At 63.7% G+C, this 26,506-nt stretch overlaps 2 protein-coding genes across 6 annotated transcripts; one reads left to right on the top strand and one right to left on the bottom strand.

Moving 5' to 3' along the window:
• Nucleotides 1-3,283: 3,283 nt before the first annotated feature.
• Nucleotides 3,284-6,649, bottom strand: IL12RB1 (interleukin 12 receptor subunit beta 1). Its single transcript, XM_052699928.1, is given in 13 exon segments — nucleotides 3,284-3,724; nucleotides 3,800-3,881; nucleotides 3,954-4,044; nucleotides 4,154-4,297; nucleotides 4,385-4,525; nucleotides 4,612-4,778; nucleotides 4,780-4,957; nucleotides 5,040-5,256; nucleotides 5,337-5,419; nucleotides 5,501-5,611; nucleotides 5,703-5,745; nucleotides 5,842-6,232; nucleotides 6,338-6,649. Coding segments are annotated over 13 exon segments (2,316 nt in total). The 5' UTR covers nucleotides 6,619-6,649; the 3' UTR covers nucleotides 3,284-3,337.
• Nucleotides 6,650-8,097: 1,448 nt separating this feature from the next.
• On the top strand, nucleotides 8,098-26,297 carry MAST3 (microtubule associated serine/threonine kinase 3). Of its 5 annotated transcripts, XM_052699979.1 has the most exons (29): nucleotides 8,123-8,176; nucleotides 9,958-9,989; nucleotides 11,190-11,279; nucleotides 15,618-15,706; nucleotides 15,865-15,937; nucleotides 16,083-16,103; nucleotides 16,768-16,846; nucleotides 17,136-17,293; nucleotides 18,247-18,322; nucleotides 18,648-18,857; nucleotides 18,937-19,038; nucleotides 19,121-19,253; nucleotides 19,673-19,740; nucleotides 19,839-19,924; nucleotides 20,150-20,358; nucleotides 20,561-20,699; nucleotides 20,791-20,923; nucleotides 21,012-21,177; nucleotides 21,283-21,384; nucleotides 21,563-21,685; nucleotides 21,958-22,067; nucleotides 22,157-22,311; nucleotides 22,438-22,658; nucleotides 22,799-22,999; nucleotides 23,080-23,306; nucleotides 23,398-23,520; nucleotides 23,654-23,790; nucleotides 24,003-24,184; nucleotides 24,264-26,297. In XM_052699979.1, exons 1-29 carry the CDS (start codon nucleotides 8,138-8,140, stop codon nucleotides 25,154-25,156), a joined length of 4,377 nt encoding a protein of 1,458 aa, XP_052555939.1. In that variant the 5' UTR covers nucleotides 8,123-8,137; the 3' UTR covers nucleotides 25,157-26,297. The 5 variants fall into 5 exon arrangements, with proteins under 5 accessions (XP_052555937.1, XP_052555939.1, XP_052555938.1 ...); XM_052699977.1 differs by lacking the exon at nucleotides 11,190-11,279 and having other exon boundaries at nucleotides 8,098-8,176; XM_052699978.1 differs by lacking the exons at nucleotides 8,123-8,176; nucleotides 9,958-9,989 and adding an exon at nucleotides 10,752-10,813.
• Nucleotides 26,298-26,506: the final 209 nt, after the last annotated feature.

Below are 26,506 nucleotides of genomic sequence, written 5' to 3'. Positions count from 1 at the left end.
CTGCAGGCACAAACACGGGGACAAATATTTTGACTCTCCTTGCTGGAGGGCCAGGTCCAGAAAAACAACAACGACGGCAAGGAGGAGAAGCCGTGTGTTCACATGCTGGCAGCACGTGATGGGCAGTGCGGGGACCCCCGTGCCCATAGCTGGGGTGTGACACGTGGTGACATCGCTCCTGCTGGTCCCTTTGCACAAAGCCCCCACTGCTGTGCTGTTCTTCTCCCTGCCAGATCTCAGAGCTGCCTCACACTTGCATTTTGGCAGTTCGGCTTTTAGTTCTGAAGGACATCAGGGAACGGAGCCGAAGGGTCACACAGGTGGGGGCCGTCACCGCGTTTGTCTCCTGTCCCCGCAGAGCCGTGAGTCCAAGCAAACAGCTGCTCTGCTCTGTCGATGGACAGGGGGCCCGGGGGGTGGATTTGTCCCATTGAACCCCTCGGCCCACCCGCAGCCCGTGGTTACACCCCGACCCCACGGAGCCCGCGGCTGCTGCCCGGCTCGCCAGCAAGCGTGATCCCCATTGCCGTGATGTCAGAGGGTTTACAGCGCGCTGAGGGAGAGGACTTTCCTGATAAGCAGCCGTGTGATGCGGCCGTCCCGTCGGGGCCGGGCCGCGCTGGTTGTGGCCGGCGGCAGCGCGGTTTGCTCCGCTTTCTTGTGGTTCTCAGAGAGACAAACAGGGAGAGCGCTGGGGAGGAGCGCCCCGCGGGCAGAGCAGGAGGACCCGCGGGTGTCGGGTTGTTTGCTGCGGACTCGGCGCCGTGCAGCCGCTGAGATTTGCTGCCCAACCCGGCGCTGTTTTCGGCGTCCCGCACCGCCGTTGTCCTCGCTGACCCGTTTCGGGGCGTCGGTTCCGCTCCACCGCTGCTAAAGCCCGCAGAGCTCCGGGCACCGCGCGGCCCCCCCGGCCCCGACCGCCCCCAAAGCGCAGCCGTGACCAGAGACGGTTTCCATTCCGTCGCTCGTGGCAAAGAAAAACCTCATCCTGAGGAGCGAGCGCGAGAAAACAGCAGCGCTGCGCAGTGTGTGTGAGTGAGTGTGAGTGTGTGCGTGTGTGAGCGTGCAAAGAGCGGAGCTGCTGTTGTCGTCGGTTGCGAAACGCAGCGCCGAAACACCCGGAGCTGCAAAACTGCACCGCGCGCGGCCGCTTCTCCGCCCCGTTGCACCCCTCGGTGCGCGCCCAGCAGCGCCCGGGGCCGTTTTGGAGCGGGGGGTTTGGGGACCCTACGAGGTTGGGTTTTTTGGGGGGGTGCAGCTCCGGAACTGCGGGGTTTGCCGCTTCCTCAGCACGGTGCCGCAGTGGGGGCTGCAACGCCCCGGGGTTGGGGGAGGAAGGACGGGGGGATGGGAAACGCACCGCCGTGAGTGCGGGCGGGGCTCCGCATTGGGGCAGCGCTGGGAACGGCGATGTGCGGAGCTCCCACGGCCGGCACCGGGAAGAGCGCGGCGCGGTGCGGCCTGCTCCAAAAATAACGGCGGCGGGGCCGGAATTGGCGCGGCTCGGGACGTCGGGGCACGCGGTGTGCGGCTCGTCGGCTCCTCGGATCCGTTGTGAGAAGGAAAAGCTCCGACCCGACGCAGGGGGCGGCGGCGGCGGCTTTGGGGCGCCTTTGGGGCTGCTGTGTCGGCCTGAGCTTTTTCCCCATTCCTGCGGGATTTTCCCCATTCCTGAAGGATGACTTTCGATCCTCATCCGCCTGGGAGGAGTCCCACGCTCCCGTGTGATGAGCTGCCCGTTCTCAGCCCGCACGCGGCCGATGCCGCAGTGTGTCCGGGCGGTGCGCCGTGTCGGTGCGGCCGATGCTGTGTCCTTGCAGCCGTTCCCGTCCCTGTGCCGCTCCCGTGGCCGTGCTCGGATCGCCGCCTGCACGGCCGCTCCCGGAAACTCTTTTGGAAAATAGTTCTGTGCCGTTTAAACTCATTAGGGAAGCCTGAGCCGCTCATTCGTGCTAATTGGCATCACGCGAGGCTTCATTAATTTTCCCTTGCTCGGTGCCTCCGGGCTCTGTGGGTGCACGGTGTCACCGTGCCGCTCGGGACGGGGCTGTCCCCAAAGGGGCACGACGGGATGGTGACCCCGCGGGCACGGAGAGAACCCCTGCCCCCACCGCCCCCCCTTGGGGTGTTTTTCAGACGGTGCCGGGGACTTGCTGTCCTGCCACAGTCTCGCTGTCGGATTCCCGTGTCCTGGCCCCGTGCCGGGCCATGTGCTCGGCCCGAGCCGTGACCCTAAAAGTTGGGCTGTAAACAGCAGCCGGGCTGCAACCCGAGCGCTGCGCTCCCGTAACGCAGCACTTCCTCTGCGAGCAGCGATGAGCACCGCCGCCGGGTGCGCTGCGAGTTGGGTCCGTCGCAACCAAAACCCTAAAAAGAAACGCCGTGGAGGGCGAGAGGCTGCTGGCTGCCCGTCCTCCTCCTCAGCCCCACCGCTTTGGGTTTGGAGGGGACGGAGCGGGGCTGCAGCGCTGCGACAGGACCGGGGAAGGGTCAGCGCCGTGCGGCGGGGATGTGCTGTGCTGCCCCAAAACCCCGCGGGGTTGGGATGTTCGCGGTGGGGGTTCGGTTGGGGTCGGTTTGTGCGACGATGGCGGCGAGAGGCTGCGGGAGGGGAGCGCGGGGCTGCTGCCACCTCGTGGTCCCGTTGGTGGCTCCGACGCGGTGACGGCGGACACGACGGAGCGCCCCAAAACGCGGGGACCTCCGCAGCCCGGGGTGCTCCGAGCAGCAGCCGAAGGGGAGGAAACCCCTCGTGTGGCGGGACCGGGGGACGCTGCCTCTGCCCACATCTCCCTCTTGCCTCTTGAACCCTTTTTCTGTTTCCTCAGCGTTAATTTTTGCTCTCTCAGCACCCACCGGAGGCCGCCTACACCTCGGTGTGGGGCAGACGGACCACAAACCGCTGCCGAAAGTTCTGCCCCAGATACGGCACACGGCGCAGCCCCAGGTGTCTCACCCCACTGCTTGGGGGCCCAACAGCAAACCCCGGAGTTCCCCGACCCGGGTGGGACAAGGAGAGCACAGCGGTGCTGCTGTTTGGTTTTCTTTACTTCTACACTCTGGTGTTTCAGTGCTCGGCGCTGGGCTTGGCTGTGCCCCCATCCCGCGGGGGCAGGGATGCAGTCTTCACTCTGATGTGCTCCCAAAGCAGCTTCCTCGTGCCCAAGGAAACATCCCCACCCCCGTAGGGGGAGCTGAGCCCGCAGCCTCCTGCCCTCATTATTTTGGGCTGCACTGTGCCTCACTGGGTCCCGGCCCTGTGCAATGCAGCAATGTTCCCTCAGCATCACCCCCTCGCTGTCTGAGGGACCCGCTTTGTCCCCCATCCCTGGGATCCCTAAGGCACCGCCTTCTCCTGCAGCAGCCCCACACCCTCCTGATCCTGTGGGGAGATGGGTTTGAGCAGCACAAGAGGTGGCAGCGCCTGGCTCAGCCCCCAGCTCCCTGCGCCCTCCTCTGCAGCTGTGGGGCCACAGGTGGGGACCTCCCCCAGCCCCCCTGACCCCCCTGGCTCCGGGTCCAGCACCTCCTGCCGCCGGTACGTGAAGGGCAGCTCCACCTTGCAGTGTGGCTGCAGTGGCTCCATCGGTTCTTCGGGGCTGAGCTGTGCTGTGTGGGGCCGCGTGCTGGCGGCTGCCTCATTTTCAGGGCTCAGCTCCATTACCAGCAACTCCCCGGGGCTGAGCTGCTCCGAGGGCTCCAGGAAGCTCTTCCAGGGCTTGTTCTGTTGGGGAGAAGAAGCACTGTGCTGGGAGGTCTCGGCCTCACAGCTCATCCCAGGGCGCACACTGCAGCTCACCTGGCTCATCTCACTGGCTGAGAACCGGAGGGCTTCACTGCCGGTGGGTTTGGGCAGGGGAGGGAAGAGCATCCCGTGGAGCCTGGGGAGATGGCAGTGGGGTCAATGCGGGGGGAGAGGGGCACGGAGGAACCGTCATTGTGCCTGTTCTCACCTCTTCTTGCTCAGCTGGTAGATGAGGGCGGCAGCTGGGATCCCCAGCGAGATGCCCAGGTACTTCAGGTTGGAGCTCCACACCGCTCCACCTGGAGATGAGCACCTCTGGGTGATGGTGACATCCCGGCCCCGCGTCCCTGTGCCCAATGGGACACAGGAAGGTCCCCATGAGAAAGGGAGGAGGTCCCCCACCGTTACCCAGCGCCGTGGTCTGGAAGTGCCACCGGGCACTGCAGGTGCCCCCGCCGCCCGCCGCCACCTCCTGGATGCCCACCCTGTAGGCGGTGCCTGGTTTCAGGTCTCGCAGCGCGTATCGCGATGCTGATGCGTCCACGTCGCCATCTGTAAGTGACACGGCGTGGGCAGCAGTGCGCAGAGCCGCCCTCCCTCGGTCCCCCCCACCCTCCTGGCAGCGGTGCCACCACTCACATGTCACGTTGTCCCCTTCAGCAGCGTGGCACACGCGGTACCCCAGCAGCGCGCCGGGGCAAGCAGCGCGTAGGGACGGCTCCCAGAGCAGCACGGCGGCATCGGCGCTGGCGTTGATGCGGACAGAGGCGGCCAACGAGGCTGCGTGGGGTGGGAGCGGATGTTGAGGGTCCGGCCGGCCCCCTGCGCGGCACCGGGGGGTTGCGATGTCCCCGCTCCCTACGTACTGTTGCCGACGAAGTGATGCTGCAGAGCGAAGGTGGCCCAGTCCTGCTCTGCGCCGCGGCCGTGCACGGCGAGCCGGTAACACGCCGGCGCTTCCAGCGGCCCTACGTGAGGAGCGGCACCGTCACCGCGTGGCCGCAGCCAGCAGGAGGGCGCTGGGGCTCGGGGCTGCCGTGCCTGCCTGCCAGTGGGAGCTGCGTGCGAGGAACTCCTCCTGCACGCAGCGCCCCGGCTGTGGGGCTCCCGGCGTCCGCTGCCGCTCGGAGCAGAAGGCGAAGCCTCGCGTTGGCGCCTCCCAGCGTGCGATCACCATGGTGCCCACAGAGCTGATGTTCTGGAAGCTGAGCTCTGGGGCAAAACACGGGGAGCAGAGAGGTGAGGGTGGTGCCGGGCCGAGGAGCCTCGTCTTTTCTGTGGCCTTTTTGGGTACCCGTGTGCTGCTCCGCCGGCACCTGCAGCCGCCGTGCAGGGCTGCTTCCTGCGGCGTTGGTGGCCGTCAGCACGATCTCGTATGCAGCCCCGCAGAGCGTGAGGTTGTACTCTGTCTCCTCTGCCCCCAGCACCACCTCGTCCTCCTCGGCGCAGCTGCACTCCGGCATGTGGGCACGCAGGGTGTAGCTGACGTCCCCCTGTGCCGCGCGGGCGCGCTGTGTGGGGACAGCGGTGGCAGTGCTGTGGGATGCCTGCAGGACACGGAGCCGTCCCAGCAGTGCGCCCACCTGCCCACCTGCCAGCCCAGCTGTAGCAGCCTCTGCCCGTTTCTCCCGAGGTGTCCCAGCCTGAAGCTCAGTGCGGGGCTCTCCAGGATCTCTGCGAGAGGAGCGATGCGCTCACCCAGGTGCGTGCCGGCCAGGTGCAGGGATGTGGGGTCCCTCCTGGCGTCGCACTCACCCTCGGGGATGAAGATGGATGGGCTCCAGTCACTCCAGTGGCTGCTCCAGTGCTGCGTCCTGTGCCGGAGCTGCACCTCGAAGGCAGCGGTTCCCCCCAGCTCGCAGGTCACTGCAGAGCACCGGGTCGGTGGTGGTGAGGTGACCCCTCTCAGGATGAGTTTGTCCCCCCACCCCAACCCTGAGCATGGGGCAAAACAGACCTGGGTCATCTTCATCCTCACCCTTCCCTGTCTCACACATCACCTGCGGAGAGAACGGTGGCACCGGCCACCGGGTGACGGTGATGCTGACCGAGGTGCAGGGGACGTGGTGGTTGGGGGATCTCTTTGGTCCCCTCACCTGCATCCAGCTGCCATCACCCACCCGGCGGAATCGAGCCTCCCTGCGTGGCGGCGGCCGCTCCTTGTGGTGACACTGCGGCCGCGGCAGCCTCAGCTCCAGGCGCCCATTGGCCTTAGTGAAGGATGTCCCATGGGAAGGGGGATCCAGCTTCACTGCGGGGACAGCACAGCTGTGGTGACCACTGCAGCTCGCCGCCCTGCCTGGTCCCCAGCACTCACCGGCCTCGTCGAGGTGCAGCGTGATGTTGGGGCTGCGCTCCAGATGCTGTCCCCAGCGCGCCTCCACCCAGGCCGTGGTGTTGGTACGGACATAAACTTGGTGCTGCTTCAGGGTGCGCACCGTGGCCGTGCCCGCGTCGTGCTGCTGGCACAGCTGCCGGCTCACATAACTGCAGGGAAAGCGCTCAGCCGTGGTGTACAGCAGTGGCTCCGTGTCCCCTGTGGCCCCGAGTGTCCCCTGTGTGCTCCTGATGGACACGGTGTCCCCAACTCACCAGAGCACGAGGACGTAGGTGGTGCTGCCGGCGGGGCCCTGGGGCGGCCAGGAGCAGGTGAAGGGGCCGGAGCTGCAGCGCCTGAAGCAGGAGAGCCCGGGGGGGGGATCGGGGGCACCTGTGTGTAGGGAATCACACCCGGGCTCTTGGGGGCTTGGGGTAGTGGAGCTTGCTTGACCTGGGGTCATGGGGATGGGGAGGGGGGCTGGGGCCAGAGGTGCTCCATCTCCCAGCTCCCTGCAGGGCCCCCTCCAGCCCCCGGTACCACTGCGACTCCACATGACCCACAGCGGCTGGACGTGGCTCGGAGGCCGTGCAGAGGGCGGGCGGGCTCAGCCGGCAGTGGGGCTGTGGGCCCCCGGCACCGGGACGGCCGCGTGCTGCAGGCAGTGCTGCGCCGCGCAGTGGGGCAGAGAGACAACGGCAGTCGTGCAGTGATTCCCAAAAAGCCCTCTTCTCCCATGGATGCCACGCAGCTTTGCCCGCCAGCACCATCCAGACCCCATCCCGCTGCCCGCAGCCCCAGCACCGTGCCCGGAACACCTCCGTCCGCTGCCATGAAAGCTCCCTGCTCCACTCCCTTCCCTTATCACCCCGTATCGCTCAGCGAAACCCTCTGCGTTTATCTCCCATCGCGGCAGCACTCACCGCCCCGCGCCGGCAGCGCCAGCGCCAGCAGCAGCCACCGCAGCGCCGGGACCCCTTCGCGCTCCATCCTCACCGCGCCCCCCCCGCAGGGTCCCGCTGCCCCCGGCTCTGCCCCCACTGCCGCTTCCTCTGCTGCTGAGCGCGGCCGTTGCCGGTGTTGGCGCGTGCTTCTCTTGGACCAAAACCAAAAGAGAAAGCAGCGTTGATGTCCCCCGCTGTGCCCGCACACCCGCCCCGACGCTGCCAGAAAAGCAAGGTAAGCAAAAGAGGTGTTGTGTTGCGCTGCTTTTTCTTTTTTCCTTTTTCTTTTTTTGGCAACCTGCACGTCGTGGCTTTGATGCGCTGCCCGTATTTGGTGAATCAGGAGCTGCGAGGTCGGGGCTGCTCCCAGCGCGGGGCCGCATGTCCGGGCAGAACCCTCCGGCCCCCAGCGCACATCGTCCCCCCCTCGAGGTCACAACAAAGCCCCACTGAGGCACAGGACATGGCGTCACCGGGCGCCGTGTGATCGCGGGCGGCAGAGCCGGGTGGCACCGCGCACAGAGCGCCGTTGTCCCCGCAGAAAATGTCCCCTTGTGCGCCGCTCCTCGTGGGGACGGCGCGGCGGCGGTGGTGGAGCGCCGTGCAGGGGCGGCTGTGACCCCTCAGCCCACCGCCGTGGGCGCACGCTCAGCCCCGTGGCTCTTGGAGCAGCGTGCTGTGCCAAACCACGCCGTGCCGTGCCACGCTGTGCCAAATGAAGCCGTGCTGCGCTGGGGGTGTCGTGCCAAACTGAGCTGTGCCATTCACCACACCAAACCAAGCTGTGCCATGCCAAATGAAGCTGTGCCATGCCGTGCCACGCTGCTCCAAACCAAGCTGTGCTGTTCCGTGTTGTGCCAAACTAAGCTGTGCCTTGCCATGCAGTGCCGTGCCAAACCAGGCCAGGCCACGCCACAGCCGCACCACGCCGTGCCATGCTGACCTGCGCCGTGCCGGACGTGGCTCAGCCCTTACTGTGCCGGGCCATCAGGGAGGAAGGGACCACCGCGCCGCCCGCCCCGCTCCCAGCCACCCCCGTGCCGTGCCGCGCCGTGCCGGGGCCGCTGGGCGGCGCACCGGGAGCACCGGGCGGAGCGGGAGCAGCGGGAGGCGGCGGCGCGGCGCGGCGGAATGGACGAGCCCAGCATCCTGCGGCGGAGGGGGCTGCAGGTGAGCGGCGCGGAGCTGCGCGGGGCGGGTGGGCGCGGGGTGGGTGCCGGAGGGCGGGTGTGTGCGTGTGTGTGCGTGTTGGATGTGGGTGCGAGAAGGGTGGATGCTCGGTGAGTGCGTGTGCGAGCGGGAGCCGTGTGTGCGGGAGAGGGGGCTGCCGTGCATGCGAGGAGCGGTGCTGCGGGTGGGATTGGGGTGCGGTGCCGGCTGTGGGAGAGGATCCCGGCTGTGGGTGCCGGGGGGCACAGGACCGTGTGCGGGGCTCTGCCGGGGGCTCCGTGGGAGCAGCGCGGGACCCCCATCCCAGCGATGCCCAATCTTTGCCCAACCACGGCCGTGAGGGTTTGCAACCCCCAGCCCCACTGCGCACCCCTAGGGGCTCCGGCCCCCCAACCCCCCCGCCTGTCCTTCTCCCACACCCCCAGATCCCCGCCGCCCCTGTCGGAGGGCAGGCAGGCGGCCGCAGCGGGGGCTCACGCTGAGCCCGAAGCTCTGCGCCGATTTTCCGGGTGACCTCACAACTCCGTCCCCATCTGCAAAACGGAGCGCTGCCCCCCGCGGGCCGTCCCGAGCTGTCGGTGCGGTTGGAGCGCGGTACGAAGCTGCCTTCATCCGAGCTGGCAGCTCCCCGGGGCGCCGCGCTGTGCTGCGTGCTGCTGCAGTGGGGGGCGGTGGGGGGAAGGGACCCCACAGCAACCGCAGCACCACGGCAGCCACAGCGCTGCTCTCGGGTGGTCCCTGGGGGGAGCAGCCCCGCGGCCGTGGGTTCAGCTCCCTGCAGCAGGTGGGGACGGTTGTCCCAACGCATCGGGCAGAAGTGCCGCCCCCAGTGCCGTCCCCAGTGCCAGCGCTGTCCCAGCAGCCGATGGCGTGGCCCTGGGTGAGGATGGGGATCTCAGCCGAGGGACAGCGGGGTGAGGGTGCTGGGGGAGCTTCCGCTCCGTGCGGGGACCCAGCACCCGGCCGTGGGGTCACAGTGCTGCTCCAGGGCACCGACACCGTGCGCCCACCCCGGTACCACGCACCCCCCCGCCGCCCCCAGCACCCACGGGCCCCCGCTGCCGAATCGCTGTGCATCGGGGCGTGATGTCACCCGTTGTCACGGCAACGCTGCTGCATCACTGTGTTGCTGCGAGCCCCAACCCAGGGATTTCCGTGGGGGCAGCGGGACGGGGCGCGGGTACCCCGGCTGCGTGGGGTGCAGGAGTGACAGCAGCAGCTCACACAGCCTCCACCCATGGGCGCTGCCAGGAGGGGAATGCGGTTAAGCTGCTTAGGGGTACGGGGCCGGTGGGCACAGATCGGGGCAGTGATGGGCGTCAGCAGCACGTGCGGCCACCACGTGCGCCTCCGTCCCGCAGTCACCACGGCACGCGCTGCCCGCCGGCACCCACGGCTCCTCTGCTGGGTGGCACACGGGTGGGCGCTCGGTCCCTGCTGCACGGAGGCTGCTGTGCTGCACCGCTGCCCTTTGCCCCTCGTGCCACCTGCAAGCAAACAGCTTCCACCAGAGATCTTCCCATCGGCTGGAAAAATAAACAGCGTGCGGGGCGCCGGCTGCTGCCCACGGCCGAGTCTGTGGGACGGGGGGCAGGGACGGGGATGGGGGCACAGCCATCACCCTGCGGCTGTCGTCTCCTGTCCTCGAGGCCTGGCCACGCAGCCACCAGTGCAGGGCGCTGAGGAGCAGCTGCCCCCCCCGTGCTGACCCCTCGGTGGGGATGGTCCCTGCGGTGCAGTGGTGGCAGCCCTGACCCCGCTCGTTGCTTTTCTCGTTGCAGAAGGAGCTGAGCCTGCCGCGCCGAGGGAGAGCGTAAGTCTGCCGAGCTGCGCCGCGTGGGACGGTGGCGTCACCGGGAGGGCTGCGCCTGGGGCCGCACTGCCGCCTGCAGGGCTCAGCTGGATGCCACCTTGGGGTGGCCAGGTCTCGCCGTGCCCAAACCCGGAGTGGGATCACCGTGCTTTCTGATGCCAAAGAGATGTGATACGTGTGTGTAAGGGTGTACTGGGCACTACTGGAGTGTACTGGGGCGAGCTGTGCTGCCGCAGTGCGTTGGGACGTTCCGTGGTGTATTGGGGTGCACCGGCGTGCGGCAGGAGCCGATCCTGAAGCTGTGCTGAGGCTGTTCGGGGCACTGTGGGGTGATGAGGGGGTGCACCGCTGCTGCAATGCCTCTTTGGGGCTGTGGGGCACACGGTTGCTGTGCCAGGGGTGCGCTGGAGGGGGCGCTGGGGCCGTTATAGGAGCTGGTGCTGTACTGGGCCGTCCTGCAACGGTGCTGCTCTGTGCCCAGGCAAAGCCCGGGAGCGGAGTGGCCCCGAGCAGCTTCTGCGCCGTCCGGTCTGTGCTGGGAGCTGGGGGCTGCTGTGCCGCGCGGTGCAGAGCCGTGCCGAGCCGTGCCGAGCCGTGCCGAGCTGTACGGAGCCGTGCCGAGCCGTGCCGAGCCGTACCGATCTGCAGGGGCGGGTCCGTGCCCGGCGGGCCGAGCTCCGCTCCCGGCGGTGCCGCCGCTGCCGCCGCCCGTTGGAGCCGCCCAGCGCGGGGGCTGCCGGTGCGACGGGCGGAGCGGAGCGGAGCGGCGGCGGCGGCATGAAGGCGCGGCGGGAGCGGCTGAAGATCCCCGCGCTGACCTTGGAGTGAGTCGGGAAGGGGCTGCCGGCGGCGCCGGGCTCGGGCTGATGGCGGCAGCGGCATCCCCGCATCGCCAACATCCCCACATCCCGCGTGCTGAGCATCCCCGCATCCCCCCGTCCCAACCCCCCCATCCCCTGGGCGTCCCCTCATCCCGAGCATCCCCAGCTTTCCCGCCCGCCGTGGCGTCTGCCCTCCCGCATCCCCAGCCCTCGCCCCCAGTCTGTGCCCCCTTCAGCCCTGCCCACAACGTCTCCCTTCCGGCTCTCTCCCCTCTCCTTGCTCTTTGTCCCCCGTTCCCGATGGTGCCCCGGGAGGGGAATTGCTGCTGCTGTGCCGTGCCCCCAGGTGCCGGGTGCCGCTCACACCGTTGCCTTGCAGCCTGTCCCCGAGCAGCCAGAGCCCGACGCTGCTGAGCCCCTGCAGCCCCTGCAGCCCCTGCAGCCCGCTGCTATCTCTGCACCCATGGAGGTAAGACCCCAAACCCTGCCTGCTCGGGGCAGAGAGATGAGACTCCCACCCTGAATGGGACAGAAGCTTCTTCTGGGCACACTGGGAGAGGTGGACGGGGTCCATCTGCAGTTCGCATGCCCCAAAAGCAGATTGTGCGTGGTGACCTCCAACTGATGGCTCCATTTGAGGGAACTCCGTGTGAATGCCATCACAGCAGTTGGAGCTCAGCCTCTGAGCGTGCTGCACTTGGGGAAAAACCTCAAAATGCCCCCCAGCACGGGGTCAGAGCGAGGGTGAGGCCCTTCTCCCACATAGGAAGCCTGCTGTGGGATGGGGTGCTCGTCTTTAGGGGATCTTTGGTGGCCGTCCCGTAGCTGCAGTGACCGTGGCTCAGTGGCACTGTGCTCGGGGCAGGGCGGCTGCTGGGGCCACGCTGTGCTTTGTGGTGGGGACAGCGTGGGGATGAGGACATGGAGTTGGTGGCACCCAGCAGGCTGGGCCCCATCAGTGTGGGGATTTGGGGGATTTTCAGCCCGGTTTGGTGATGCTGTCCCACGTGGGGTTCGTGCTGCTGATGCATCGGCACCTGACCCGCTCACAGCTGGAAAATGAGGCCGGGCACCGGGATCTGTGTCACTGGGTCTTGGCGTGGGGTGTCCCTGCTGCAGCCCAGGAGGGAGTGTGGGGCTGTGTGGGTGAAGCCCCCCATGGCGGCCCCGTTGTGTGAGGAGCAGCGGGGGCACATTGGGGAGCCCCCCCAGGGTTGCCCACACTGCAGCAACACGTGAGCTTTGGGGCCAGCAGCACTGGCTTTGGGGAACGCGTGGTCCCGTAATGCAGGGGTAGTGGTGGCTGCATCTCCATTTTGGGGTGATGCTCATCTCCATGGTAACCCGGACCCCATTTTGGGGTGATGCTCTGTATGAGTAACTCTGACCCCATTTAGGGTGATGCCCCATTCCTATGGTGACCCAAAGCTCACTTTCGGGGTGCTGCCCTGCCTCTACATCAACCCGACCCCATTTTGGGGTGCTGCCCCATCTCCATGGCAACCCTGACCCCATTTGGTGGTGGTGATGGGGGGTAACCGCCTCGTTTCTATGGCGACCCTACTCCCCCTCCCCCCCCCTCTTCGAACCGCCGCCCGTTTCCACGGTAACCCCGGTGCGGCGGGGCGGGTCGGGCCGTGCTCGGCTCGGGAGGCGGCCCCGGTGCGGCCCCGCGCGCTCCCGGCTCCGCGATGTCGGATCCGAGCTGCTGGGGGGCGGCGGGCGGCGGCTGCCGGGGGCAGAGAACGGCCGGGGCTTTGCTGCAGCGATCCAAGAGGTACCAGGGGGCCGGGGGGGGGCCAGGAGCGCCGTTTGGGGGGAGCTGCGCCGCGGGTCGCCTTGGGGGTGGATCGTTTGGGAAGGGCTGCAGCGGAGCTGCGAGGTCGTGGGGGGGTGGCATGGGGGGGTGGACGGTTTGGGGGAGGGGTTGCGGAGGGGGGTGAGAGGTTGAGGGGGTTGTACGCGGGGCAGCGTCGGGGGACGCGTGTTGGAGGGGGGGGATTCGCTAGAGGTTGCGCTGGGGGGGGCGTCGTTTGTGGGGATTGCGCTTTGGGGTGCGTGGTTGGAGGGAGTTGCAGCAGGGGTTGCTTTGGAGGGTGCGTGGATTGGAGGGAGGGGTTTGCGGCGGGGAGCGCTGCTAAGGGAGCATCGTGTCGGGGGAGGGGTCTGCACTGCCGCTGCAATCTGTGTTGTTTGGGGGTCTGTGGTTGGGGATGAATGAGGGGGAAGGGAGTCGCAGTGGGCTCCACATCCCCACGGTGCCTGGTTTCGGGGGGTCGTGCCGAGGTTTGCGCCCCGGCGGTGCAGGGCTTGGGGCCCTGAGTGACACATTACACACAGAGGGGTGGGCTGTGCGTGCAGCGGAGGGGAGATGCCTGCGTCAGGCACAGCGCTGCAGAGCAGCAAGGGGGGCATCGCTTCGGAGCTGGGTGAGGGACCCCGAGGCCCTGCGAGATTTAAAGGAACGGCTGCAGAGCTGGGGGCACCGCAGGTACCACGGTGCCGTGGGCAGGCAGGGGGGCATCACCACCCTGCTGGGGTCGGGTCCCGGTGCCAAGGCTGTTGTGAAATCCACAGCTCAACACCAAGAAGCGGCGTTCAGCAGGCGTGGGGCTGAGGGGAGGTGTTCCCATGGTGCTGCCCCATAGCGCAGCCTGGGATGCAGCGCGGTGCCGTTGCTCAGCGGAGCCAGGCGGCGCGGTGCAGGGCTGTGTGTGCCATGCAGCCCCGTGGCACCGATGGTTTGCTCTTCATTCATTGGGATTCCTAGAATCTACATCGAGGAGCAGCCTGCTGTGTGTTCCAGCAGGCAGGACAGGACGTGCAGGGGGTGATTTGGTGGGGGTGAGAGCACCGGGGGGCTGCAGTGCTGAGAGCACACCTGTGGGCCGGACCCACATTTACTGACGGGGAACAGCAGCACAGGGACGCAGAGATCTGCGTTGTGGTGCACGGCCAATTCTTTAGGCTGTTTTATTTCAGTGCCAGTAGAGAAATAAACTCCTAACCAGGATGTGGGGTTACGTTGCCCCGTTCTGCATCCCCCATGCAGCTCCATGTCGGGACGCAGCCCCGCTCGGTGCAGCCAACGTGCCATGGAGATGAAATCACGCTGGGCAGCGGTGCAGAAACATTGGGTGCAGCTGCCTGGTTTGGCGTTGCAGGCAATTTGTCTCACTGGAAATGAATCTTTCCTCCCAGGGCAGGGAGAGCACGAGGGCCGTGTGTCTTTCTGTGTGCTTTGGGCCTTCTGGCTCCGATGTCCTGCTGTCCTGCAAGGGCCCATCCACGGACTCTCCGATCTGTCCCCAAACGCGCTGTGTTGTCCCCATAGCTTTCCCCATCCCCACAAACATCGCAGTGCCACCTCACAGCACTGGGAGCACCGTGGGAGCCGGGATGTCACTGCTGCTGTCACCCTCCCCCCCACATCCTTTGGCAGTTTGGGATGGCGATGGGGCCGGGGTGGCTGCGGGGATGCTGCGCTCAGTGTCCCCACACACAGTGGCTCTGGAGATGCTGACTGCAATTTTCCACTCCATTTTTGGTAAAAATGTACCAAGCTCACATTAGTGCTGGAGGCACTGCCGGCAGCACGGGCTGGAGCACAGCCTCGGCTCCTGCCACTGGGAACTCCTGCTTTTGTGCCCGGGAGGCCGGGAAGCAGCTGGGTTTGAGCATCGGCAGCGCGGTGGTGCAAGATGGTTGTTGCAGCGCGAGGGTGGAGCGCGCGGAAACAGGAAACAGCAGCCTCTGCCTGTGTCACCATTACTGGAACTCGCTTAGCCGAAGGTTTGTTTTCACTTCCAAAATGAAACCTCCGAGCGCAGCGTGCGGGGCTGCCCGTGCCGGCAGCTGCTGGCCCCGGGGAGCCTCTGCAGGAGGGGGACGAGCAGATCAAAAGCAAACGGAGGGGCAGACCGAGCTGCTCCCCGCGCTGGCTGAGCAAAAGAGCTCGAGCTGCTGCACTGAGGGGAGGATGCAAAAAAGCGCTTCTGAATGCAGGGTGAAGTCAACCCTTTCCTGCCAGAACCCCCCCTCGCTGCCTGTGCTGCTCCAGCAGCGCTGGTATCACTCGTAGATCTGCCCCCTGCCGTTCCTGCCGCTGGCTCGTGTCTGTGGGACCCCCGCAGGACCCCTCGGAGTGGAGTTTGTCCTGTGCCTGGCGTTGGTCCCTGTCCTTTCTGGGCAGCAGCCGTGGGGCGCCCAGCCCAGGCACGCAGCTCAGCGCCCCCCGTGCAGGGCTCACAGCCGGAGGAGGCGCTCACACGCACCGCAGTGTGGCCGATTGCCCCACACCCGGCTCTCGGCTGCGCTGACGTTTTCGTGGGGATCCGTCCTTGGTCTGGCATTAAGAACCCACGCATCTCTCCCATGCGCACACAAGCTGTCCTCAGATTCTGCCCTGCACGGGGATATTCCCACTCAGCAAAGTGAATTTTCCATGCCGTGCAGCAGGGCTGGCGTGGCCCGGAGCAGCTTGGCATTTCCATCGCTTCCTCCTTTTAGATCCTTTTTTCTATTCTTGCCCAACGGCCCCACATGCATCTTTCCTCCCCGGGGGCGAAAACCAGAAGTGGGACCTCGCTGAGACGATTCGGCTCCAAAACGAACCCCAGCAGCCCTGTGCTGTGCTGGGGCTGTGATCTTCCTGGGGGCAGGAGATCTGTAATCGATGTGGCGACAGCAGCCGTGTCCCCTTGCTGCAAGCTGGATGAGCTGCAGCAGGGCTGCCCACGTCCAAGCCTCCCAGCCCTGCCCACCTTCCACTTCCCAAATGAATCGCTTTTCCTTTTCCCTTCTCCAGCTGCCGAAGCAGCAACAGGAAGAGCCTGGTGGTGGGGACTCCATCTCCAACCCTCTCGCGCCCTCTCTCCCCGCTCTCAGTGCCCACAGGTGAGGGGAATGCCGAGGCCGGGCTCAGCACCGCGCAGGGTCACCCCGGTGAGGTCCTGTGGCGCCGCCTGGGCACTCAGTGGCTTTTCCCAGAGGGCTGAGGGGTGGCTGAGGGGACGCCAGGGGCACAATGAACCCCGTTCTCCCTCTCCTCACAGCTGGGAGCAGCCCCTTGGACAGCCCTCGCAACTTCTCCGCCAGCACCTCCATCAACTTCCCCTTCGCCCGCAGGTGAGCTCCGCCTCCCACGGATCACCTCAACCCGTGGATTGGGGCTGTTCTGTTGGCCTTCACCACTGTTATTTTCTCCCCCCTGATTTCTGCTCCGGTTCTGATTTCCCTGCTGCTGTGACCCGTGTGTCCCGCTGCCCTCCAGCCACGCTCCTCGGACTGACAGGCAAGTGATGGGGGACAGAAGGGCTGCGCCAAGGGGAGCTGCAGTGGTGTCGTTCACCCATGGATTGGCTCATGGAAAAAAGCTGCAGGCTTCGTTTTAATTTTCACGCTCCAACTGGAGCAAAAAGCCAAAGGGCTTTGGAAGTGTTCCACAGTGCAGCAGCCAGCACATCGCCTGCCCTTGTCTGTGCTCTGTGCCCTGCGTCCTGCACGCATGGGAAGCAGCGCTGTGACCTGTTCTGTTGGAAACTCATCCAAGAGGAAGCATTCGCCTACGTGCGAGTGTCGGCCTTCCTGTTTACAGCCAGGCTCTGATCCCCGTGTTCTTTCTGCACGGTGCTGAGAAATCTCGATTTCTCTCAGTCTCCAAAGCCAGAATCGTGCTTCCATTAAAAATACGATTCTCCTTTTTTCTTATTATTTGCAAGCAAAGCCTCTCGTGCAGCATGGGGCCGAGCTGGGGCTGCAGCTGCTGTCACTTTGTGTTCCCTGCTCCCGCAGTGCCTCCACCACACAGAACCAACTTTCAGTCCATTCTGGCACTCCAGGCTCTCCCAGTTGGCCAAACAGAAGTCCTCTCTCCCATCCTTATCGTTCTGATGCTATTTCTATACTTGCATTCACCTGCTTTTTCCACTGTGCCATAGACATGTTTGTGCTTGCAGGGCCGATGGCAGAAGGTGGTCACTGGCTTCGCTCCCCTCATCTGGCTATGGGACCAACACCCCCAGCTCCACCGTCTCGGTAAGGCGCATTCCCTCTGCACATCCAAGCTTTGCTGCACCTGGTTGCACATCTTGGCCATGCACAGAAGGGCGAGAGCTGCCTGGGGTGTGATGGGCAGCCAGGATTGGGGTCAGTGCATGGAGCTGGGCTGGGGGCCCACGCTTGCAGGAGGTGCACGCCGAGGAATGCTGCTGATCAGTTTTCAGACTAACAGGAGCTTCAAGGCAGATTTTCTGCTGCTTCCCACCCCGCTGCCTGCGAGGTTCCGTCCCATCTCCTGACCGCCCACATCTGTCCTTCCTTCCAGTCGTCCTCGTCCTCCCAGGAGCGGCTGCACCAGCTGCCATACCAGCCCACCCCCGATGAGCTGCATTTCCTCTCCAAACACTTCCGCAGCACTGAGAGCGTCACGGATGAGGAGGGGCGGCACTCGCCCTGTCTGCGCCCACGATCCCGGAGCCTGAGGTACAGAGACCACCCACGTGAACCAGGTCCTGCTTGCCACCTTCTCGCGAGCCGTTCTGTGACATCAAGGTCCTGTTTGGCCGCACCCTGGGCGCTGACCCTGATGCAGTTTCTTCCCTGGCAGGGATAGTGGTAAAACTCCATGCTTTTGCACACTGGGCTCTGCTTTTCGGTAGTGTGAGGCTGCTGGGATGTGTCAGAGGATGCCTAAGGGTGAGATTCCCTGGGCTGAGGTTGGAGAAAGTGGGATTTGTTCCAAAATAGCCCTTTTTAGCAACCTGTCCGTGCAGGAAGCCTTTTTCTGAACGTTCCCACGTCCGCTGCGGGGCGGCTGGGGTCTGGTTGGGCTCCCTGTGCTGTGGGCTGCCAAAAGGGCAATGCCTGCATCAGAGCATGGGCGTCAGGATGGCTGTGGATGCTCTCCCATCGTGCTTGGCTGCGGCCCAGGCAGCCCTCCAGTGGCTGCGTTGTTGCTGTCTGTGTCCCAGACATCACGGCAGGGGCAGAAGCACAAATTGTGGCATGAGAGGAAGTGGTGGATGAGCTCAGTGGTGGAAGCCAAGTGACTAATGCAGCACTGGTGGCCCAAAACGCCAGAGGCTTTTCCAGGGACTTGAGTTGGAAGAGCTGGGTCTGCAGGAGCCCAGCACCGCCCAGCCCTGTAAGAACAGCTGGCAGCCTCTGCACAAGGTGGAAACACCAAAGCGAGGGAAGGAGTGAGCTGCTGGTGTTGGTGGGTGTGCGGTGGGGGGACCCCAGGACACTCTGGCCATGCAGGCGATCCCATCACTGCTACAAGTCCTGGCCCAAGGCTGACAGCTCTGCTTGCACAGGCTCTGACAGCTCGTGACATGGGAACCACGAGCTCCTCTGGGAGCAGGAGCTATTTGCATGCTTCTAAATGCTTTGGATTCGTAACTCACCGGGCTTTTCCTCCATTTTGCTCCCCACAGCCCTGGGCGGACGAGTGGAACATTTGATAACGAGGTCGTGATGATGAACCATGTCTACAAGGAGCGGTTCCCCAAGGTAACGGCCATGGAGGGGATGGCAGCATCTGTGCTCCCACAGCACCGGGCAGCTTCTGCAGAAAAATCACTTCTCTGTGCTGGAACATAGAATGCATGAATACTTATGGGGGTGCTGGGGGCCACTGGAGGCATGGGAGTGAACCGTGTGGTTCTGCATCATCGCAAATGCCACACATTCTCTGGAATGTGTGGCACTGTGTTGTTGGAGCATGAGCAGGTGGTGGGAGTGGGGTCTGGGTGAGGCACACGTGGGGTTTGGGGCTGCAGGAGGCAGGGGGCACGGGGACACGAGCTCCATCGTCACCATCCCTCCTGCCTTGCAGGCTACAGCCCAGATGGAGGAGCGTCTGCAGGACACGATCAGGAACTTCTCTTCCAGCAGCACTCTGCCTCTGGCCGACGGGGTGCTGGGCTTCATCCACCACCAGATCATCGAGCTGGCTCGCGACTGCTTGGCCAAATCCCAGGGGGCCCTCATCACTTCTCGCTACTTCATGGAGCTGCAGGAGAAGCTCGAGAAGATGCTGAGAGACGTGAGTGGGGGCAGTTCTCTGCTCGGCGCCATCTCCCAAGGCCATCGGTGACTCCTGGCTTCTGTCCCCTTTCTGGCAGGCTCAGGAGCGTTCGGAGAGTGAGGAAGTGAAGTTCATTGACCAGCTGGTGAGGAAGCTGCTGATAATCATCTCCCGTCCTGCTCGCCTTCTGGAGTGCCTGGTAAGACGCAGCAGCCGTCATGCAGTGCTTGGAGGGAAGCTTTGGCTTTGCTCCCTGACCACGCTTGATTTTCCCCACCCAGGAGTTTGACCCTGAGGAGTTCTACCATCTCCTGGAAGCTGCTGAGGGCCACGCCAAAGTTGGTCAGGGCATAAAGACCGACATTCCCCGCTACATCATCAGCCAGCTGGGGCTCGTCAAGGACCCTCTGGAGGGTAGGAGGCCGCTGGGCAGGTCTGCGGGCCGTGGGCTCTGGGGGCTGCAACAGCAGGATGACAGCCAAGCCTACAGCCAGCCCAGCATCCCTCCTTACTGCTCCCGGCATGTTCAGCAAAGCAGATTAATAGGAAGAACACTTAATCCATAGGAAGCCAAGGCTTTGGGGGAAACCATAATCCCCGAGGAGCACGATGGGGAATGACTATGGGAAAAAGAGAATTATGTAAATGTTTGGCCTCGTGCTTAACCTCCTAATGCTGTGACCTGAATTTCTGCCTACGATAGCTTGCACCAAGCATGCAGCTCAACCCCCGTGGGATCCCTGATGTGGGAGGGCGGGTGGTGGCCGGGGGTTTCTTTTGGCACAAAGGGATGTGAGCGGGATGAATGTGAATACGGTCCCTGTCCTCTGCAGAGATGGTCCAGCTGGACCACTTTGACAGTGGGAACACCATCACCCCTGAGAACGACGATGCCTGTGAGGTGAGCACAGCCTCACCTCTGGACCCTCAAAGCCCCGTGGGGCTCCAGCCCTCTGGCAGCACACACAGACACATTCAAACCCTTCTGTGTCTCCTCAGAGCCAGCAGTCGGTCAGTGCTCCTCGGAGGAAGCCCTGTGAGGGCGACTTTGAGACCATCAAGCTGATCAGCAACGGAGCCTATGGGTGAGCTGGCCACACGCATCCCTCCTGCTCCGCAGCGAGCAGAACGCATGGCAGCATGCTGCTATTTCTAACCTGCCTCCTCCTGCAAACATCTCCAAAGCCCATAAGTGTGGCATTTGCACCTTTCTGACCCTATCTGCTGTTCTTCCAAGCCCCGTGGTGCTGTGGGGTTGTCCTGGAGGCTGGAGACCACATTCTGAGGTCTGGTTGCTCGCTCTCTCCTAGGGCCGTGTACCTGGTGAGGCACAGGGAGACGCGGCAGCGCTTTGCCTTGAAGAAGATCAACAAGCAGAACCTCATCCTGCGCAACCAGATCCAGCAGGTGTTTGTGGAGAGGGACATCCTCACTTTCGCAGAGAACCCCTTTGTGGTCAGCATGTTCTGCTCCTTCGAGACGAAGCGACACCTCTGTATGGTGATGGAGTATGTGGAAGGTGAGAAGGGGGTTTGGGGACATCAATGGCGCCAGTGGGGGGTGAGAGCAGGGGCCCCGAGGAGCACTGAGGATGCCATCCTGATGTCTGGGGCATGGGTGGAAGCACTTCTGTTGTTCTGAGTCGCACCTCAATGGGGGTGGTACCCATCCTCCTCCAGGTGAACGTTTCTGCCCTGCAATCAGCAGCAGTGTTTCCACAGGTGGGGATTGTGCCACATTGCTGAAGAACATGGGCCCGCTGCCCGTGGACATGGCGAAGATGTACTTTGCTGAGACTGTGCTGGCCCTGGAATATCTCCATAACTACGGCATTGTGCACCGCGACCTCAAACCTGACAAGTGAGGGCACTGGGGCCCACCAAGGGGATGGGCTGGGCTGGGAGCAGGTCTGGTCCCAGCCAGAGGCAGTGAGGTGGTGCCTTCTTTACAGCCTGCTCATCACCTCCATGGGCCACATAAAGCTGACAGACTTTGGGCTGTCCAAGATTGGCCTGATGAATATGACCACCAACCTCTACGAGGGGCACATGGAGAAGGACACCAGGGAGTTCATGGACAAGCAGGTATGAGGGTGGTCACCAGGACCCAGAACCAGCTTGGGGCCCATGGCGCAGGTTGTTGCAGAGATTCCAACGTCTGGTTCGAACGCAGGTGTGCGGCACCCCAGAGTACATCGCGCCCGAAGTCATCCTCATCCAGGGCTACGGGAAGCCTGTCGACTGGTGGGCCATGGGCATCATCCTGTATGAGTTCCTTGTGGGCTGTGTCCCCTTCTTTGGGGACACCCCCGAGGAGCTCTTCGGGCAGGTGATCAGCGGTGAGCGCTGCTTGCTTTGCTTATTCCCCGGCCCCCGAACCCCTGAGCCCCATCCATGGCTCCCAGCACAGAGAGGGCTCCGTGTCACTTCCCCTTCTGTTGCAGATGAAATCATGTGGCCAGAGGGTGATGAGGCTCTTCCTGCTGATGCTCAGGACCTGATCACACGGCTGCTGAGGCAGTGCCCGCTCGAGCGCCTGGGCACCGGTACGTGTGCCAGGGGGCAGCAGGTGGGGCTCAAAATGGGTCCAGACTGAGCAGTGCTCAAGGCTTCTCCAAACCATTCTATGGTTCTCTGATTTGCTTGCATGTGATTGAAGCTGAAGGGTGTCCTGCGGTACCAAGGACACTTGGACCCCCTAATGCAGGTTTCTCTGCCTGCCAGGGGGTGCGCACGAGGTGAAGCACCATGCCTTCTTCCTCCACCTGGACTGGAACGGGCTTCTGCGGCAGAAAGCGGAGTTCATCCCACAGCTGGAGTCAGAGGACGACACCAGCTACTTCGACAGTGAGGCCGCCTCCGTGCCCTTGTCCCTGTCATCTTTTGTCCCCACTGCAGGAAGGATGCTGCAGCAGGAGATGAAAATCTCCTGGGTGAAGTTGGGCATTTTCTGCCCTGAGCTAAGTCACAAAAACAGATGTAATTCTGTTTCCAGACTGCTCAGCCTTAATGAAAGTATTGCTTTCTCATCCCAAAACATTTGTGGGTTCAGGACTGGGCTGTCAGCCACGACACACCTCCACGTCCTGTCCCCTCACCACTGGGGCTTTTGCTTTCAGCTCGATCCGAGAGGTACCGGCACTTGGATTCGGAAGACGAAGAGACCAACGATGAGGAATCATCTGTAGAGATTGGCCAGTTCTCCTCCTGCTCCCACCGCTTCAGCAAGGTGCTTGGATCTGTCCCCTAAGACCCAGGTGACAAGATGCCACAGCCCCCCTGCTGCCGCTCCATTCCAAGCACTCCCCTGTTCCCCAGGTGTACAGCAGCTCCGAGTACCTGGCCACGCACTCCAACCTCAGCCTCTCATCCTCTGACCGGAGCCACAGCGAGGACAAGGAGGACAGGGCAGAGCGGTGGGACCGCCACTCGGGTGACGAGGACAAGAACCGGCCATCGGGCGCAGAGCCCCGGTGAGTGGTGAGACAGGGACTAACGTGAGCTGCTGTTGGTGAGATGCATGCAGGGCTGCAGGGGGATCCAGCACCACCTCCTTGCCCATGCGTGGGTGCCCTGAGCCCTCTGGCTCCTTCCTGCAGGCTGCGGTCCTGGACATCCTGCAGCTCCACACCGTACACTGCCCAGCACGAGCGCAGCCGCAGCCCTGCTGCCCTGACCAGCACCTACAGCCTGGACACCATGCCCAAGTTTGCCTTCTCCTCAGAAGATGAAAGCCCTTGTGTGGCCTCAGCCAAGCCGGAGCGACCCAAATTTGTGCTGGGAGACCCTGACTCTGGAGTGAAGACCTCATCGCTATCTGGTGCGCAGGTTTTGGGGGCAGCCAGGTTTCCTAACAGCGTGAGGTGTTTTCTCCATGTCCTCCAGCACCCTATTGAAGATCCAAAGGGCCACCGCCGTTCTTGGCCATTTCAGCTCCCTGTTCCTCCTCCCTTTGTGCAGCTGATCTCGTCAGTCTGAACCGCATCCGCCTGCGGAGCAACAGCACGGGCACCAAGAACTCAGCTCCACGAGGCTTGGAGCCAGGCAGCAGCCGCCGGCTGAGCAGCCAGAGGGATGGCGTGGAGAAGCCAAGAGCTTCACCGGGCAGCCGAGTGCCCAAATCCGCTTCTGTCTCAGCCTTGTCCCTCATCATCACATCAGGTTTGTGGTAGCCATCTATGGTCAGGGTGGCTGCCGTGTGGCTTCCCTGGAACAAGCCATCTCGTTCTTTCTCCTTGCAGATGACTTCAGCAGCGGCGCCCTCATGAGTCCCATCTCCCCTCACTCGCTTTCATCCAACCCCTCTTCCCGCGACTCGTCCCCGAGCCGGGATTCCTCCCTGGCCATCACCAGCCTGAGGCCCCCCATCATCATCCACAGCTCAGGAAAGAAGTACGGCTTCACGCTGCGTGCCATCCGCGTGTACATGGGGGACAGTGACGTCTACACTGTGCACCACATGGTCTGGGTAAGTGGCCCAGGGACTGGTGACATTGTTGGGACACAAGGGTGGGAGGTACGGGCTGTGTCCAAACAAAACCCCGGCCGTTCCCTTCCAGAGCGTGGAAGAAGGGAGTCCTGCACAGGAAGCAGGGCTGAGAGCGGGTGATCTCATCACACACGTGAATGGGGAGTCAGTGCTGGGCCTGGTGCACCGGGACGTCGTGGAGCTGCTGCTGAAGGTAGGTGCTTGCCCTGCTGCGATGCACTTGGGATCTGCATGCAGCTGTTGAAACTGGTGCATCAAGCACAAGCGGCAGGTTGTACAGTCGTGCTTGAGTGCAGCATGCCCACCGAGCCCTTTTCTGTCCTCAGAGCGGCAATAAGGTCGCCCTGCGGACCACCGCCCTGGAGAACACCTCCATTAAAATTGGCCCTGCCCGGAAAAACAGCTCCAAGACAAGGATGGCCCGAAGGAGCAAGAAGAGCAGGAAAAGGGACAGCCAGGACAGGTGGGCAGAAACGGGGGGATAAAATGGCACGTGTGTCCTGGATGTCCTGGAGCAGGAATGCAACAGGAAGGGGCGGCTGCTCTTATTCTGCAGTACCACAGGGTCTGGTGGCATCCAACGTGGGACTGCTGGCATCGGTGGCTCCAAGCAGTGTCCCTGCCTGTTGCTGCTGTTTGTGACCAATCTTCCCACGTGTTTTCTTCCCTCCCAAGGAGGAAATCCCTTTTCAAGAAGATCTCCAAGCAGTCAACGGTCCTGCACACCAGCCGCAGCTTCTCCTCCGGCCTCCACCACTCGCTGTCATCGAGTGAGAGTCTCCCAGAGTCCCCTACGCACAGCCTGTCACCAGGTCCCACGACGCCCTGCCGCAGCCCCGCTCCAGACCTGCCCCCAGGTACTGTGGCCACCACACTTGGGCTCGGGGCCGGTGACATCCCCGGTAGTGACTCCTCTCTCTCTCGTTTTTGTGGCAGATGCGGTGTCCCCACAGAGCACCTCTCCCTCCTCCAGCACCCCCACGTCTCCAGCTGGCCACGTGCGGCCCAGCACCCTGCACGGGCTGGCCCCCAAGCTGGGCGGTCAGCGCTACAAGGTGGGACGCCGCAAGTCCACCAGCAGCATCCCACCCTCACCCCTGGCCTGCACACCTACCTGTGCCCCGCGACCCACGTCCCCGCAGAGATCCCCATCCCCGCTGCTGCCCGGACACCCCAAAACCACCCATCCCTTCCAAGGCAAGACGCTGTCCCCCCCCACCATTGTGCGGCAGGGGCCGCGGCCACGCAGCGCCGAGTGCCCCCGCTCACCCCTCCTCAAGCGCGTGCAGTCAGCAGAGAAGATGGCAACCTACCTGGCGGAGAAGAAGAGCGTGGGCAGCCGCAAGCTGGGACCGGAGATGCCTGCACGGGATGGGACTGGGGAGGTGTTTGGGGAGGGCGAAGCGCCCGGCTCGGTGCACTGCGGGGAGCACGGCCATATGGCAGCCTGGAGGCAGGGAGAGCAGGAGATGGTGGTGATGCGGCGCCTGAACCTCTCTGAGCGCCGCGACTCCTTCAAGAAGCAGGAGGCTGTACAAGAAGTCAGCTTCGATGAGCCGGGCAGCGAGGACGGTGCCAAGGGCGACACGGGGCAGGGCCAGGGCCGCGTGGAGCCCAGGGTCGGCCGGGTGCCGCAGATCGCGGTGCAGGGCTCAGAGGGCGACGAGCAGGAGCCGGTGGGCTGGCAGTGCCAGGGCTCCTACCCGCTGCACCTGCTGGGCACCGATGGCACTGCTGGCATCGCTGTGCCGTGGCGGGACGGCCGCCGGCAGCACCGGACCTGTGGGGACAGGGCCCCCCCGGGGCTGTCAGCACGGGACATCCCCTAAAAGGGACCCTGGGCACACGTGGCTCCGTGGGATTTAACGCACTGCGACCTGGAGGTGTGACTTCTGTGCTCCCGGAGAGATGCTCACGTTTTTGCAGTGGTGTTCCCCTGGTGAGGCCCACGCTGAAAAGAAAGGACTCGATGCAAATACTCTGAACTACTCCAAACTAATTTATTACTTTTATAAGCTAAAAGGCATTGCAGGGTCCGAGCCGTCCCAACCTTTTCTGTGCATTTCCCAGCTCCTGTCCCAATGGCACGATGTTTTCTAACCAGCTTTTTTCCACATTTGCTCACTTTCAGCTGGAAAAGCACCCAAAAGGGTGTTATAAGGCGGTTTTCTGGATAGCACTGAAGCTGAGGGTTCCCCTCTGTAGACAGGGGGTTGGACTACATGATCTCAGTGGTCTTTTCCAACCTTTATGATTCTATGATTTGCATTCAGGATCGCCTCCGTCCCCATAAATCCCCCTGGTGCCTCCCTACTCTGGAGGAAAATGCTCCAAACCCCAGCATCCCGGTGGGCAACACGGCAGGGCCACACGCTTTGTTTTATTAACATGCAAAGGATGGAGAGGTTTAAATTTTTTTAATTATGTTTCCTTCTGAGAAAGACCCAAACCACTGAGCCCACCCTATTGGTGTTCCCGAGTGGGATTGGGCTGGGGAGGAGAAGCTCACCCAGCCCCACCATGCTGGGGGCTCAGCAATGTAACACAAATAATGGCATTTTTAGGTTTACTTTTCAATCAGCTGTGATGTATCTTTGGGCATGCGCAGGTGCATTTTGTGAAAAACCACTATTTCCTTTTTGTTTTTTTAAACACAAACCCCACACCAACCCGCCCAGTTCTTCCATCAACCACCAAACCCCACAAACCCCGTTCCTGGCAGGATTCTGGCGGCTCATTTCTGACTGGATTTGCTGGGCCCGATCCCGACTGGATTCTCAGCACACGTGAGGCCTTTCCCACAGCATTCCCGCTCATTTGACCTCACGGTGCTCCGCTTTGGCCTCGCAAAGGGTTTTTTTAACAGAAAAAGCGGCGAAAGCAAACAGGGCCTTGCCTTGGGAAGGGCCGAGCACCGGCCTTGCTGTCAGCATTGCGGAGTTTTACGCGGCATTAAATTGTTCCTTGGGACTTGTTGTGGCCTGCGGCCTTCTGCAGAAGTGGCTGGGGCCGGGGGGGGGCTGGAGGAGGGCGAGGGGCTGCGATCCTCGCGCAGGGCCCTCATAGCGCCCAGGGTCCACACGGCGCCCGGCGCCCCGTGCCCCCTTCCCCCTCCCTCCGCCAGGTGGCGGCACAGCGCTCTCCCGCACGGCCGCTCTGCCCCACGCCGCCGCGCGGCG

Source organism: Tympanuchus pallidicinctus, unplaced genomic scaffold (genome assembly GCF_026119805.1).
Source record: "Tympanuchus pallidicinctus isolate F22 unplaced genomic scaffold, pur_lepc_1.0 scaffold38, whole genome shotgun sequence".
NCBI classification, from domain to species: Eukaryota; Metazoa; Chordata; class Aves; order Galliformes; family Phasianidae; genus Tympanuchus; species Tympanuchus pallidicinctus.
This window is presented reverse-complemented; position numbering and strand designations above follow the sequence as displayed.